Here is a 15,737-nt window from a genome sequence, read left to right on the forward strand (position 1 = left end):
ACAGGACACATACTGAAACAGACCACCTGTGGGAGAGGACACATACTGAAACAGACCACCTGGGGGAGAGGACACTTAATGAAACAGACCACATGTGGGTTGGCAGAGGACACATACTGAAACAGACCACCTGTGGGAGAGGACACATACTGAAACAGACCACCTGGGGGAGAGGACACTTAATGAAACAGACCACATGTGGGTTGGCAGAGGACACATACTGAAACAGACCACCTGGAGGAGAGGACACACACTGAAACAGACCACCTGTGGGAGAGGACACATACTGAAACAGACCACCTAAAGGAGAGGACACATACTGAAACAGACCTCCTGGGAGAGAGGACACATACTGAAACAGACCACCTGAAGGAGAGGACACACACTGAAACAGACCACCTGTGGGAGAGGACACATACTGAAACAGACCACCTAAAGGAGAGGACACATACTGAAACAGACCACCTGGGGGAGAGGACACACACTGAAACAGACCTCCTGGGAGAGAGGACACATACTGAAACAGACCACCTGTGGGAGAGGACACACACTGAAACAGACAACCTGTCATGTGGGAGAGGACACATACTGAAACAGACCTCCTGGGAGAGAGGACACATACTGAAACAGACATCCTGAAGGAGAGGACACACACTGAAACAGACAACCTGTCATGTGGGAGAGGACACATACTGAAACAGACCTCCTGGGAGAGAGGACACATACTGAAACAGACCACCTGGGGGAGAGGACACATACTGAAACAGACCACCTGTGGGAGAGGACACATACTGAAACAGACCTCCTGGGAGAGAGGACACATACTGAAACAGACCACCTGGGTGAGAGGACACACACTGAAACAGACCACCTGGGGGAGAGGACACATACTGAAACAGACCCCTGGGGGAGAGGACACATACTGAAACAGACCACCTGGGGGAGAGGACACATACTGAAACAGACCCCTGGGGGAGAGGACACATACTGAAACAGACCACCTGGGGAGAGGACACATACTGAAACAGACCCCTGGGGGAGAGGACACATACTGAAACAGACCACCTGGGGGAGAGGACACATACTGAAACAGACCCCCTGGGGGAGAGGACACATACTGAAACAGACCCCTGGGGGAGAGGACACATACTGAAACAGACCACCTGGGGGAGAGGACACATACTGAAACAGACTACCTGGGGGAGAGGACACATACTGAAACAGACCCCTGGGGGAGAGGACACATACTGAAACAGACCACCTGGGGGAGAGGACACATACTGAAACAGACTACCTGGGGGAGAGGACACATACTGAAACAGACCCCCTGGGGGAGAGGACACATACTGAAACAGACCCCTGGGGGAGAGGACACATACTGAAACAGACCCCCTGGGGGAGAGGACACATACTGAAACAGACCCCTGGGGGAGAGGACACATACTGAAACAGACCACCTGGGGGAGAGGACACATACTGAAACAGACTACCTGGGGGAGAGGACACATACTGAAACAGACCCTGGGGGAGAGGACACATACTGAAACAGACAACCTGGGGGAGAGGACACATACTGAAACAGACCACCTGGGGGAGAGGACACATACTGAAACAGACCACCTGGAGGAGAGGACACATACTGAAACAGACCACCTGGGGGAGAGGACACATACTGAAACGGACCCCCTATGGGAGAGGACACATACTGAAACAGACCACCTGGGGGAGAGGACACACACTGAAACAGACCACCTGGGGGAGAGGACACATACTGAAACAGACCACCTGTGGTGTGGCAGATGACACATACTGAAACAGACAACCTGGGGGAGAGGACACATACTGAAACAGACCACCTGGGGGAGAGAACACACACTGAAACAGACTACCTGGGAGAGAGGACACATACTGAAACGGACCCCCTATGGGAGAGGACACATACTGAAACAGACCACCTGGGGGAGAGGACACACTGAAACATACCACCTGGGGGAGAGGACACACTGAAACAGACCACCTGGGGGAGAGGACACATACTGAAACAGACCACCTGTCGTGTGGGAGAGGACACATCCTGAAACAGACCACCTGGGAGTGAAGACACACACTGAAACAGACCACCTGGGAGTGAAGACACACACTGAAACATACCCCTGTAGTTAGTTTTCATCCTTGATTGAATCGTTTTTGTGTTTTGTCCAATCAGTAGCATCATGCATGGGAGGGTTGGAGACAGCTGCATTGCATAAGGGTAGTATTCAGACCCCTTGACTTTTTCCATGTTTTGTTACGTTACAGCTTTTTTCCTCTCATCAATCTACACACAGTAACCCGCGGTGACAAATAAAAAACAGATATCATATTGTATTCAGACCATTTACCCTGTCCATTGTTGAAGCACCTAATGGCAGCGATTATAGCCTTGAGTCTTCTTGGGTATGACGCTACAAGCTTGAAACACCTGTATTTGGGGAGTTTCTCCCATTCTTCTCTGCAGATCCTCTCAAGCTCTGTCAGATTGGAGGGGGAGCGTCGCTGCACAGATATTTTAAGCTCTCTCCAGAGATGTTCGATCGTGTTCAAGTCTGGGCTTTGGCTGGGTCAATCAAGAACATTCAGAGACTTGTCCCGAAGCCACTCCTGCGTTGTCTTTGCTGTGTGCTTAGGATCGTTGTCCTGTTGGAAGGTGAACATTCGCTGCAGTCAGGTCCTGAGCTCTCTGGAGCAGGTTTTCATCAAGGATCTCTCTGTACTTCGCTCCATTCATCTTTCCCTCGATCCTGACTAGTCTCTAAATCCCTGCCACTGAGAAACCTCCCCACAGCATGATGCTGCCAACACCATGTTTCACCGTAGGGATGGTGCCAGGATTCCTCTAGACGTGATGCATGGCATTCAGGCCAAATGGTGCTGTCTTGGTTTCATCAGAGTGGGAATCTTGTTTCTCATGGTCTGAGAGTTCCTTAAGTGGCTTTTGGCAAACTCCAAGCGGGCTGTCATGTGCCTTTTACTGAGGAGTGGATTCCATCTGGCAACTCTACCATAAAGGCCTGATTGGTGGAGTGCTACAGAGATGGTTGTCCTTCTGTAAGGTTCTCCGATCTCCACAGAGGAACTCTGGAACTCTGTCAGAGTGGCCATCGGGTTGTTGGTCACCTCCCTGACCAAGGCCCTTCTCCTCCAATTGCTCAGTTTGGCCGGGCGGCCAGCTCTAGGAAGAGTCTTGGTGGTTCCAAACTTCTTCCATTTAAGAATGATGGAGGCCACTGTGTTCTCGGGGACCTTCAATGCTGCAGAAATGTTTTGGTCCCTTCCCCAGATCTGTGCCTCGACACAATCCTGTCTCGGAGCTCTACGGAAAATTCCTTCGACCTCATGGTTTGGTTTTCCGCTCAGACATGCAATGTCAACTGTGGGATCTTATATAAACAGGTGTGTGCCTTTCCAAATCATGTCCAATGGTGGTCTGAATTGGTTCGCAATCAGAGACAGCTGTTTATTGTTGTCTCTGATTGGGGATCCTATTTTGGTTGCCATTTTTCCATTTTGGTTTTGTGGGTTATTGTCTATATGTAGTTGCCTGTCAGCACTCGTGTTAGATAGTGGCACGTTCGTTTTGTTTCTTTGTTTTGTGGTTTTCCTTCATTAAAAGGAGAATGCATGCTTATCACGCTGCGCCTTGGTCCCATCAATATGATGAAACGTGATATTGTATTGTGTGTAGATTAATTAGGAAGAAAATGTAATTTCATCAGGCTGTAATGTAACAAAATGTGGAAAAGGTAAAGGTCTGATGCACAATATGTGTTGCAGACCTATAGCAGGGGTATTTCAGTACTATTTATTAATGTGTTGCAGACCTATAGCAGGGGTATTTCAGTACTATTTATTAATGTGTTGCAGACCTATAGCAGGGGTATTTCAGTACTATTTATTAATGTGTTGTAGACCTATAGCAGGGGTATTTCAGTACTATTTATTAATGTGTTGTAGACCTATAGCAGGGGTATTTCAGTACTATTTATTAATGTGTTGTAGACCTATAGCAGAGGTATTTCAGTACTATTTATTAATGTGCTGTAGACCTATAGCAGGGTTATTTCAGTACTATTTATTAATGTGCTGTAGATCTATAGCAGGGGTATTTCAGTACTATTTATTAATGTGTTGTAGACCTATAGCAGGGGTATTTCAGTACTATTTATTAATGTGTTGTAGACCTATAGCAGGGGTATTTCAGTACTATTTATTAATGTGTTGTAGACCTATGGCAGGGGTATTTCAGTACTATTTATTAATATGCTGTAGACCTATAGCAGGGGTATTTCAGTACTATTTATTAATATGCTGTAGACCTATAGCAGGGGTATTTCAGTACTATTATAAATGTGTTGTAGACCTATAGCCGGGGTATTCCAGTACTATTTATTAATAGGAACAGTGGGTTAACTGCCTGTTCAGGGGCAGAACGACAGATTTGTGCCTTGTCAGCTCGGGGGTTTGAACTTGCAACCTTTCGGTTACTAGTCCAACGCTCTAACCACTAGGCTACCCTATGATACCAGGAGTTGAATCCTGACATTAATTAAATAACGTCCGTCTCACCATCACGTTATTCTGAAATTGTTTGTGGGTTCTGTTCAGATTAACTTTGAGGTTGGTAGGGGTTTTCCCCTGTTATCTCTGTTCCACACATGCTGCCATCTTCTGACCCCAAAATACATTCGTTTTTTGTCCAGCAATGTACTCAAAATAATCCCAAATTGGGTTTTGCCTTTTGTGGGTTTTTTTTTAAACTGCTATGGTCCTTGCTGATGTCTTCCCTGTTAGCTAGGAATAGCTGGGGATAGCTGGGGATAGCTGGGGATAGCTGGGGATAGCTGGGGATAGCTGGGGATAGCTAGGGATAGCCGGGGATAGCTGGGGATAGCTGGGGATAGCCGGGGATAGCTGGGGATAGCTGGGGATAGCTGGGGATAGCTGGGGATAGCTAGGGATAGCTGGGGATAGCTAGGGATAGCTGGGGATAGCTAGGGATAGCCGGGGATAGCTGGGGATAGCTGGGGATAGCTAGGGATAGCTGGGGATAGCTAGGGATAGCTGGGGATAGCTGGGGATTGCGATGCACCAGCCAGGTCTATTTGAAACTATCTACTAGCAGCATTTACCCGCAAGATTCAGAAGCTGGAAAACCTCATTATAAAAAAAAAACATTTTTTAACCATTTTAAATTTAATCAGATTCTTGATATGCCACATCTGTCAGGTGGATGGATTATCTTGGCAAAGGGGAAATGCTCACTAACAGGGATGTAAACAAAATTGCGCACAATATTTGAGAAAGATAGGCTTTTTGTGCGTATGGAACATTTCTGGGATCTTTTATTTCAGCTCATTACACACTGGGACATGTTGCGTTTATATTTTTTTCAGTATACACATGACACTTTGTCATTATAGTGTAAACAAGTAGTAGTTTGGGTTTTTAGATATTACAATAGGGTTCAAAGTCACTAGAGGTTCTAAAGCTAGTAGTCTGGACCCATACCATTTTGTACTGTATAAGGCAATTATCAGAATCTAAATGTCCACACAGCCACATTCTAGATCATTGGACCATTGGTGTTTATAGTTCTAGAATTCTTTCTGAGAATTCTTTCTGAGTGAGAATAAGCAGAGGAGTTGGTAAGACAGTACAAAAAGATCTAAATGTCCACATGGCCACATTCTAGATCACTGGACCATTGGTGTATATAGTTCTAGAATTCTTTCTGAGAATTCTTTCTGAGTGAGAATAACCAGAGGAGTTGGCAAGACAGTACAAAAGATCCGACGCCAGGCTTAAGAAATTGTGTGTGCATCATCACATTTGATCTCAGTGCCGTGCGAAAGTATTCATCCCCCTCTGCGTTTTTCCTATTTTGTTGCATTACAAACTGTAATTTAAATGGATTTGGGGGGGGGGGGTCATGTAATGGACATACACAAAATAGTCAAAATTGGTGAAGTGAAATGTAAAAAAATTGCCTGTTTTAAAAAAGTTATAGAAAATTAAAAACGGAAAAGTCGTGCATGCATATATAATCACCCTCTTTGCTATGAAGCCCATAAATAAGATCTGGTGCAACCAATTACCTTCAGAAGTCAGTTAAATAAAGTCTGCCTGTATGCAATCTAAGTGTCACATGATCTGTCGCATGATCTCAGTATATACAGTGCCTTGCGAAAGTATTCGGCCCACTTGAACTTTGCGACCTTTTGCCACATTTCAGGCTTCAAACATAAAGATATAAAACTGTATTTTTTTGTGAAGAATCAACAACAAGTGGGACACAATCATGAAGTGGAACGACATTTATTGGATATTTCAAACTTTTTTAACAAATCCAAAACTGAAAAATTGGGCGTGCAAAATTATTCAGCCCCCTTAAGTTAATACTTTGTAGCGCCACCTTTTGCTGCGATTACAGCTGTAAGTCGCTTGGGGTATGTCTCTATCAGTTTTGCACATCGAGAGAATGAAATTTTTTTCCCATTCCTCCTTGCAAAACAGCTCAAGCTCAGTGAGGTTGGATGGAGAGCATTTGTGAACAGCAGTTCAGTTCTTTCCACAGATTCTCGATTGGATTCAGGTCTGGACTTTGACTTGGCCATTCTAACACCTGGATATGTTTATTTTTGAACCATTCCATTGTAGATTTTGCTTTATGTTTTGGATCATTGTCTTGTTGGAAGACAAATCTCCGTCCCAGTCTCAGGTCTTTTGCAGACTCCATCAGGTTTTCTTCCAGAATGGTCCTGTATTTGGCTCCATCCATCTTCCCATCAATTTTAACCATCTTCCCTGTCCCTGCTGAAGAAAAGCAGGCCCACCACCATGTTTGACAGTGGGTATGGTGTGTTCAGGGTGATGAGCTGTGTTGCTTTTACGCCAAACATAACGTTTTGCATTGTTGCCAAAACATTAAATTTTGGTTTCATCTGACCAGAGCACCTTCTTCCACATGTTTGGTGTGTCTCCCAATTGGCTTGTGGCAAACTTTAAACAACACTTTCTATGGATATCTTTAAGAAATGGCTTTCTTCTTGCCACTCTTCCATAAAGGCCAGATTTGTGCAACATACGACTGATTGTTGTCCTATGGACAGAGTCTCCCACCTCAGCTGTAGATCTCTGCAGTTCATCCATGGGCCTCTTGGCTGCATCTCTGATCAGTCTTCTCCTTGTATGAGCTGAAAGTTTAGAGGGACGGCCAGGTCTTGGTAGATTTGCAGTGGTCTGATACTCCTTCCATTTCAATATTATCGCTTGCACAGTGCTCCTTGGGATGTTTAAAGCTTGGGAAATCTTTTTGTATCCAAATCCGGCTTTAAACTTCTTCACAACAGTATCTCGGACCTGCCTGGTGTGTTCCTTGTTCTTCATGATGCTCTCTGCGCTTTTAACGGACCTCTGAGACTATCACAGTGCAGGTGCATTTATACGGAGACTTGATTACACACAGGTGGATTGTATTTATCATCGTTAGTCATTTAAGTCAACATTGGATCATTCAGAGATCCTCACTGAACTTCTGGAGAGAGTTTGCTGCACTGAAAGTAAAGGGGCTGAATAATTTTGCACGCACAATTTTTCAGTTTTTGATTTGTTAAAAAAGTTTGAAATATCCAATAAATGTCGTTCCACTTCATGATTGTGTCCCACTTGTTGTTGATTCTTCACAAAAAAATACAGTTTTATATCTTTATGTTTGAAGCCTGAAATGTGGCAAAAGGTCGCAAAGTTCAAGGGGGCCGAATATTTTCGCAAGGCACTGTATATATATATATACATGTTCTGCAAGGCCCCAGAGTCTGCAACACCACTAAGCAAGGGGCACCACCAAGCAAGTGGCACTATGAAGACCAAGGTGCTCTACAAACAGGTCAGGGACAAAGTTGTGGAGACGTACAGATCAGGGTTGAGTTATAAAAAATATCAGAAACTTTGAACATCCCACGGGGCACCATTACATCCATTATAAAGAAAATGGAAAGAATATGGCACCACAACAAACCTGCCAAGAGAGGGCCGCCCACCAAAACTCACAGACCAGGCAAGGAAGGCATTAATCAGAGAGACAACAAAGAGAACAAAGATAAGCCTGAAGGAGCTGCAAAGCTCCACAGCTGAGATTGGAGTATCTGTCCATAAGACCACTTTAAGCCGTACACTCCACAAAGCATTGACATTGCTTAAAGAAATAAATTAGCAAACATGTTTGGTATTCGCCAAAAGGCATGTGGGAGACTCCCCAACATATGGAAGAAGGTACTCTGGTCAGATGAGACTAAAATGTAGCTTTTTGGCCATCAAGGAAAACACTATGTCTGGCACAAACCCAACAGCTCTCATCATCCCGAGAACCCCAGCTGTGGGGATGTTTTTCATCGGCAGGGAAACTGGTCAGAATTGAAGGAATGATGGCTGTTGCTAAATACAGGGACATTCTTGAAGGAAACCTGTTTGTCTTCCAGAGATTTGATACTTGGATGGAGGTTCACCTTCCAGCAAGACAATGACCCTAGGCATACTGCTAAAGCAACACTCGTGTGGTTTAAGGGGAAACGTTTAAATGTCTTGGAATGGCCTCGTCAAAGCCCAGACCTCAATCCAATTGAGAATCTTTGGTATGACTTATAGATTTCTGTACACCAGCAGAACCCATCCAACTTGAATGAGCTGGATCAGTTTTGCCTTGAAGAATGGGCAAAAATCAAAGTGGCTAGATGTGCCAAGCTTATAGAGACATACCCCAAGAGACTTGCAGCTGTAATTGCAGCAAAGGGGGCTCTACAAAGTATTAACCTTGGGGGGTGAATAGTTTTGGGAACTCAAATTGTCAGTTTTTTTGTTTTATTTCTTGTTTGCATCTTCAAAGTGGTAGGCATGTTGTCTAAATCAGACGATACAAACCCCTCCCCCCTCAAAAAAATATAATTTAATTCCAAGTTGTAAGGCAACAAAACAGGAAAAATGTCAAGGGGGATGAATACTTTCGCAAGCCACTGTGTACCTTTAGGGATCTTGTAGACGACTTCTCCTGGCTGTCTCAGGTTCCGTAGAATATAGTCACTGTGGACGTTGATAGCCATTCCCAGGAGAAACAGGGTTGAACCTGGGTAAATAAACACTTGGTTTTTGAATCAATTTGAATCAAATGGTAGAAAAATGCAGTGAGGAATTTGTCAAATATCTGCAAGTTTGGACCAAGTCCATCAATTTAAGGGATGTGCTCACCAAAATGACCCAATGGGCTCCTTACCCTGTCAGCGTTCTATGGCCAAGGTATGGCTGCATATCCAGGCTTTGGTTTAGTTTGCCTGGCACTGTTTCCACATGCTAACGTTTTACCATTCGTGACACAAATCCCATTCATGCCATGGGACCGATATTAGCATTTTTCATGCATCATATTCAAATCATCTATAAGTGACTTTGTTAAACTTCTCAATCAATTTGAGATACTTTTGGATGATTTGGACATGATGCCGCCCCAAAAAGAAGGTAATATCGGTCCCATGACTTGAATGGGATTTGTGTCACGAATGGTAAAACATTAGCATGTGGGAACAGCGCCAGGCAAACTAAACCAAAGCATGTAATTTGGGTGAACTATCTATTTAAGTTCTAATCACTCTTTTTAAGGAGAATCATTGTAGTGTGAAAACATTGTTCGCTATAACAAACAACTACAAAAAACAAGACTTTTAAGTGTTGATTAAAAAACAAACAAACAAACATCTGGTAAACTCAGGTTTATCTCTTGCTCTCATAAATGTTTGTACCAATGAGGAAGCGTGTGTCAGAGGTCCATGTGGGGTGGTAGTGGGCACAGTGGACCAGGTAGTGACTCTGTGTGAACCCGTTCAGACTGCAGAACACCCCCGCCTCTATCATCACACGGAGGGGGAACGGTCGTCCTCGCATCAGCACCGAGTACACAAATATCCTGGCAGCATGGGAGGGAAGAAGAAGGAGTGAAAATAGTTACATGACAGGGTAGAAAGTACACTGAATGACAAGTTAGACTCTACCCTGAATGACAGAGTAGAAACTACACTGGATGACAAGTTAGACTCTACACTGAATGACAGGGTAGAAACTACACTGAATGACAGGGTCGAAAGTACACTGAATGACAGGGTAGAACGTACACTAAATGACAGGGTAGAACGTACACTGAATGACAGGGTAGAAAGTACACTGAATGACAGGGTAGAAAGTACACTGAATGACAGGGTAGACTCTACACTGAATGACAGGGTAGAAAGTACACTGAATGACAGGGTAGACTCTACACTGAATGACAGGGTAGAAAGTACACTGAATGACAGGGTAGAAAGTACACCGAATGACAGGGTAGACTCTACACTGAATGACAGGGTAGAAAGTACACTGAATGACAGGGTAGAAAGTACACTGAATGACAGGGTAGAAAGTACACTGAATGACAGGGTAGAAAGTACACTGAATGACAGGGTAGAAAGTACACTGAATGACAGGGCAGACTCTACACTGAATGACAGGGTAGAAACTACACTGAATGACAGGGTAGACTCTACACTGAATGACAGGGTAGAAAGTACACTGAATGACAGGGTATAAAGTATACTGAATGACAGGGTAGAAAGTACACTGAATGACAGGGTAGGAGGTACACTGAATGACAGGGTAGACTCTACACTGAATGACAGGGTAGAAAGTACACTGAATGACAGGGTAGACTCTACACTGAATGACAGGGTAGAAAGTACACTGAATGACAGGGTAGAAAGTACACTGAATGACAGGGTAGACTCTACACTGAATGACAGGGTAGTAAGTACACTGAATGACAGGGTAGAAACTACACTGAATGACAGGGTAGACTCTACACTGAATGACAGGGTAGAAAGTACACTGAATGACAGGGTAGACTCTACACTGAATGACAGGGTAGAAAGTACACTGAATGACAGGGTATAAAGTATACTGAATGACAGGGTAGAAAGTACACTGAATGACAGGGTAGAAAGTACACTGAATGACAGGGTAGAAAGTACACTGAATGACAGGGTAGAAAGTACACTGAATGACAGGGTAGAAAGTACACTGAATGACAGGGTAGAAAGTACACTGAATGACAGGGTAGAAAGTACACTGAATGACAGGGTAGACTCTACACTGAATGACAGGGTAGAAAGTACACTGAATGACAGGGTAGAAAGTACACTGAGTGTACAAGCCATGAGGAACACATGCTCTTTCCATATCATAGACTGACCACGTGAATCTTGGTGAATGCTATGATCCCTTATTGATGTCACCTGTTAAATCCACTTCAATCAGATGTAGATGAAGGGGAGGAGATGTGTTAAAGAAGGATTCTTAGGCCTTGAGACGACTGAGACATGGATTGTGTATTTGTGTCATTCCGTGGGTAAATGGGCAAAGACAATGGTGCCTGTGAACGTAGGTAGGTGCCAGGCGTAACGGTTAGAGTGTGTCAAGAACTGCAACTCTGATGTTTGTTTTTTTACGCTGAACAGTTTAACTTGTGTGTATCAAGAAATGGAACACCACCCAAAGGCCATTCAGCCAACTTGACACAATCTGTGCGAAGCATTGGACTCAACATGGGCCCGCATCTCTGTGGTGTCCATACCCTGACAAATTGAGTCTGTTTTTGAGAGCAAACGGGGGTGTAACTCAATATCAGGAAGGTGTTCCTAATGTTTTGGACACTCAGTGTACAGTGCATGGTTCGGAGTACACAAATGTCCTGTCCATGATAGAGGAACAGAAGAGAATACCTACGTAAGGGCTATACGTGAAACATTCATAACCCATATATAATGCATTCATAGCCCATACATAATGCATTCATAACCCATATATAATGCATTCATAAGCAGTACATAATGCATTCATAAGTAGTACATAATGCATTCATAACCCATACATAATGCATTCATAAGCAGTACATAATGCATTCATAACCCATATATAATGCATTCATAACCCATACATAATGCATTCATAACCCATATATAATGCATTCATAGCCCATACATAATGCATTCATAACCCATACATAATGCATTCATAAGCAGTACATAATGCATTCATAACCCATACATAATGCATTCATAAGCAGTACATAATGCATTCATAACCCATATATAATGCATTCATAACCCATACATAATGCATTTATAACCCATATATAATTCATTCATAACCCATACATAATGCATTCATAACCCATACATAATGCATTCATAAGCAGTACATAATGCATTCATAACCCATACATAATGCATTCATAAGCAGTACATAATGCATTCATAACCCATATATAATGCATTCATAACACATACATAATGCATTCATAACCCATATATAATGCATTCATAACCCATACATAATGCATTCATAACCCATACATAATGCATTCATAAGCAGTACATAATGCATTCATAACCCATATATAATGGATTCATAACCCATACATAATGCATTCATAACCCATATATAATGCATTCATAACCCATATATAATGCATTCATAACCCATACATAATGCATTCATAAGCAGTACATAATGCATTCATAACCCATACATAATGTATTCATAAGCAGTACATAATGCATTCATAACCCATACATAATGCATTCATAAGCAGTACATAATGCATTCCACAAGTTTACATTTGTTTGTTGTCACGGCGACGTCATGTGTTAAGGTCCTAAGCTCAGTTGGTAGAGCATGACGCTTGAAACGGCAGGATAGTGTGTTTGATTCCTGGGACCCGTCATATGGGAAATGAATGCACGAGTGACCGTGTTGCTTTGGATAAAATCGTATATACTAAAATGGCATGTAATATAGTTAAAGGCACTTGTACTTTAATGATCAATGTGCAGCTGTTGATACCGTTGTGTCACCACATGGATAGAATGGAAACATTTCATCTGTTTCTTGTATGTGTTGGGGGGCAGTGCTAGACCTGAGTTTATTCCATGTATACCAAATCAAATTGTATTTATCTCATGCGCCGAATACAACAGGTGTTGACTTTACCGTGAAATGCTTACTTACGAGCCCTTAACCCTTAACCCATCTCCCTCTACTTTCTTCACTGCCTCGGCAGGTGACAACTCCTACTCTACTGTAACCCTGGATCTCTCTCGCACGGGACATTTCTGATCCCCAGCTCCATGGGCACCCCTACAATTAATACATACCAGTACGTTCCCCAATACTACACATTCCTTTGTCTAAATGCCCTTGTGTACATTTCTCACACCTCGGACCCTCCCTCCTACACACTGTGGCCACATGTCCATAAGCTTGGCACCTGTAACATGTTAACTTTATTCGGGAACATAAACTCGTACAGGATAACTTATATAGCCTTACACAAACTTAGTCAGGTAAAGACTCAACTTCAAAACTCAAAAGAACAGACAATGACTCTTCCGTTTCCCCCCACCCTCGTCGCATCAAACGACGAGCATCACACACATCGGGAATCGTTTCCCTCAGATGGTCAACTTTTAAATTTACTGTCCTTTTCTAGAGAGGGTAACAATTCACTTTTCTTGCCCCCATTCGTTTTACTCTGAGCGCATTCTCCCCCTGACCAACAGAAAAACAAACAATTATCACTAGACCACTTCTTGTTACCCTTACCGATTCCACATGACTCAACTATTTTATTCACCCACCCTGAAACCACAAATAGATCAGCCAAAAGGCAAGACTCCACTTTTTCCATAAACTTCACTCCTACTGTCACAGACTCATCTTTTTCCTGATCCTCTGTTCATACCTCGGTCTCCGATAACTTCACTGCACCTACCACCTCCGAGACTTCACCCTCATGTACTTCCATTTCTCCTCCTGTCTTCAGCTTCCTCTGCTTACACTTTCTACCGTTCTCCTTTAACAAACCATCTCCCTTTTGTCAATTTTTATCCGACCCAAGCTCATCCTCTTCTTCTTCTTCTCTCTCTCTCTCTTAGACCTCCTCCCTCTCTTTTTCCCTCCACTCCCCCATTTTCCAAGTATGCGTCTCCTTATGATAATACTGTCAACCATCTTGTTCTTGCTTTCTCTCAGGACTCCATTTTAAGACAAGGCGTATGCCCTCCTCCCTCTCCTTGTCGCTCTGCCCTCCTCCCTCTCCTTGTCGCTCTGCGTGTCCTGATCGGTCAACGTGTGCTCGATGGCGTGTGCTCGATGGCGTGTGCTCGATGGCGTGTGCTCGATGGCGTGTCCGGTTTGGTCAGCATGTTATAAAAATATGACCCAGGATGACAGCCTCACCCAAACCTCTCCGCCCTCCTGACCGACACGTTCAACGCTTCCTTCAGTACTCCCCACTTGGTAAACAGTTTGACCACATCATTAAAAACACTGGTACATCTTGATAACTGATTCACAATTGGAGAAGACGTTTAAAGAACCCCAGAGGGTAGTCCTCAGACACGCCCCCAACATCAGTCACATGGTGGGGAGGTCTGATCTTCCAACAGTGCCACGTAGCACCTTCCTAGACAATGTGCCGGACGGTAACTATAAATGTGGCCAATGTACCAAGTGTAACTTCACCAACAAATGCACAATGTTCAATCACCCGATTACGGGCAAGGCCATGAAGATCAAGGGCATCATTACATGTTCCACAAAAAAAAATGATTTAAACTCAGCGAAAAAAGAAACCTTTTTCAGGACCCTGTCTTTCAAAGATAATTAGTAAAAATCCAAATAACCACAGATCTTCATTGTAAAGGGTTTAAACACTGTTTCCCATGCTTGTTCAATGAACCATAAACAATTAATGAACATGCACCTGTGGAACGGTCGTTAAGACACTAACAGCTTTCAGACAGGATGCAATTAAGGTCACAGTTATAAAAACATAGGACACTAAAGAGGACCTCCTACTGACTCTGAAAATCACCCAAAGAAAGATGCCCAGGGTCCCTGCTCATCTGCATGAATGTGCCTTAGGCAATCTGCAAGGAGGCATGAGGACTGCAGATGTTGGCTGGGGCAATAAATTGCAATGTTCCATACTGTGAGGTATCTAAGACAGTGCTACAGGGAGCCAGGACATGCAGCAGATCGTCCTCGCAATGGCAGACCACGTGTAACAGCACCTGCACAGGATCGGTACATCGGAACATCACACAAGAGCCCGGATCTCAATCCCGTTGAGCACGTCTGGGACCTGTTGGATCGGCGGGTGAGGGCTAGGGCCATTCCCCCCAGAAATGTCAGGGAACATGCAGGTGCCTTGGTGGAAGAGTGGGGTAACATCTTACAGCAAGCACTGGCAAATCTTGTGCAGTCCATGAGGAGGAGATGCACTGCAGTACTTAATGCAGCTGGTGGCCACACCAGATACTGACTGTTACTTTTTGATTTTGACCAACCCCTTTGTTCAGGGACACATTACTCAATTTCTGTTAGTCACATGTCTGTGGAACTTGTTCAGTTCAGTTCAGTTCAGTTTATGTCTCAGTTGTTGAATCTTGTTGTGTTCATACAAATATTTACACATCTTAAGTTTGCTGAAAATAAACGCAGTTGACAGTGAGAGGACGTTCCTTTTTGTTGTTGCTGAGTTTACCTGATCAAATGTATTTGTGGTCTATGCTGTGTAGGAAAAACAAAACGCCCTCTGAAAACAAGGATAGCGCAGAACA

At 43.6% G+C, this 15,737-nt stretch overlaps 1 protein-coding gene across 1 annotated transcript in view; it reads right to left on the reverse strand.

Moving 5' to 3' along the window:
- Positions 1–15,316, reverse strand: part of srd5a2b (steroid-5-alpha-reductase, alpha polypeptide 2b) — an 80,970-nt gene extending 65,654 nt beyond the window's left edge. The window contains exons 1-4 of the mRNA XM_064993581.1: positions 15,221–15,316; positions 14,353–14,459; positions 9,828–9,991; positions 9,056–9,157 (exon numbers count right to left, since the gene is read on the reverse strand). Coding sequence (XP_064849653.1) covers positions 9,056–9,157; positions 9,828–9,991; positions 14,353–14,459; positions 15,221–15,316 — 469 coding nt within the window. The remainder of the gene's footprint in view (positions 1–9,055; positions 9,158–9,827; positions 9,992–14,352; positions 14,460–15,220) is intronic.
- Between the last annotated feature and the right edge of the window lie 421 nt (positions 15,317–15,737).

This window comes from Oncorhynchus masou, chromosome 18, assembly GCF_036934945.1.
Source record: "Oncorhynchus masou masou isolate Uvic2021 chromosome 18, UVic_Omas_1.1, whole genome shotgun sequence".
Taxonomy (NCBI): domain Eukaryota; kingdom Metazoa; phylum Chordata; class Actinopteri; order Salmoniformes; family Salmonidae; genus Oncorhynchus; species Oncorhynchus masou.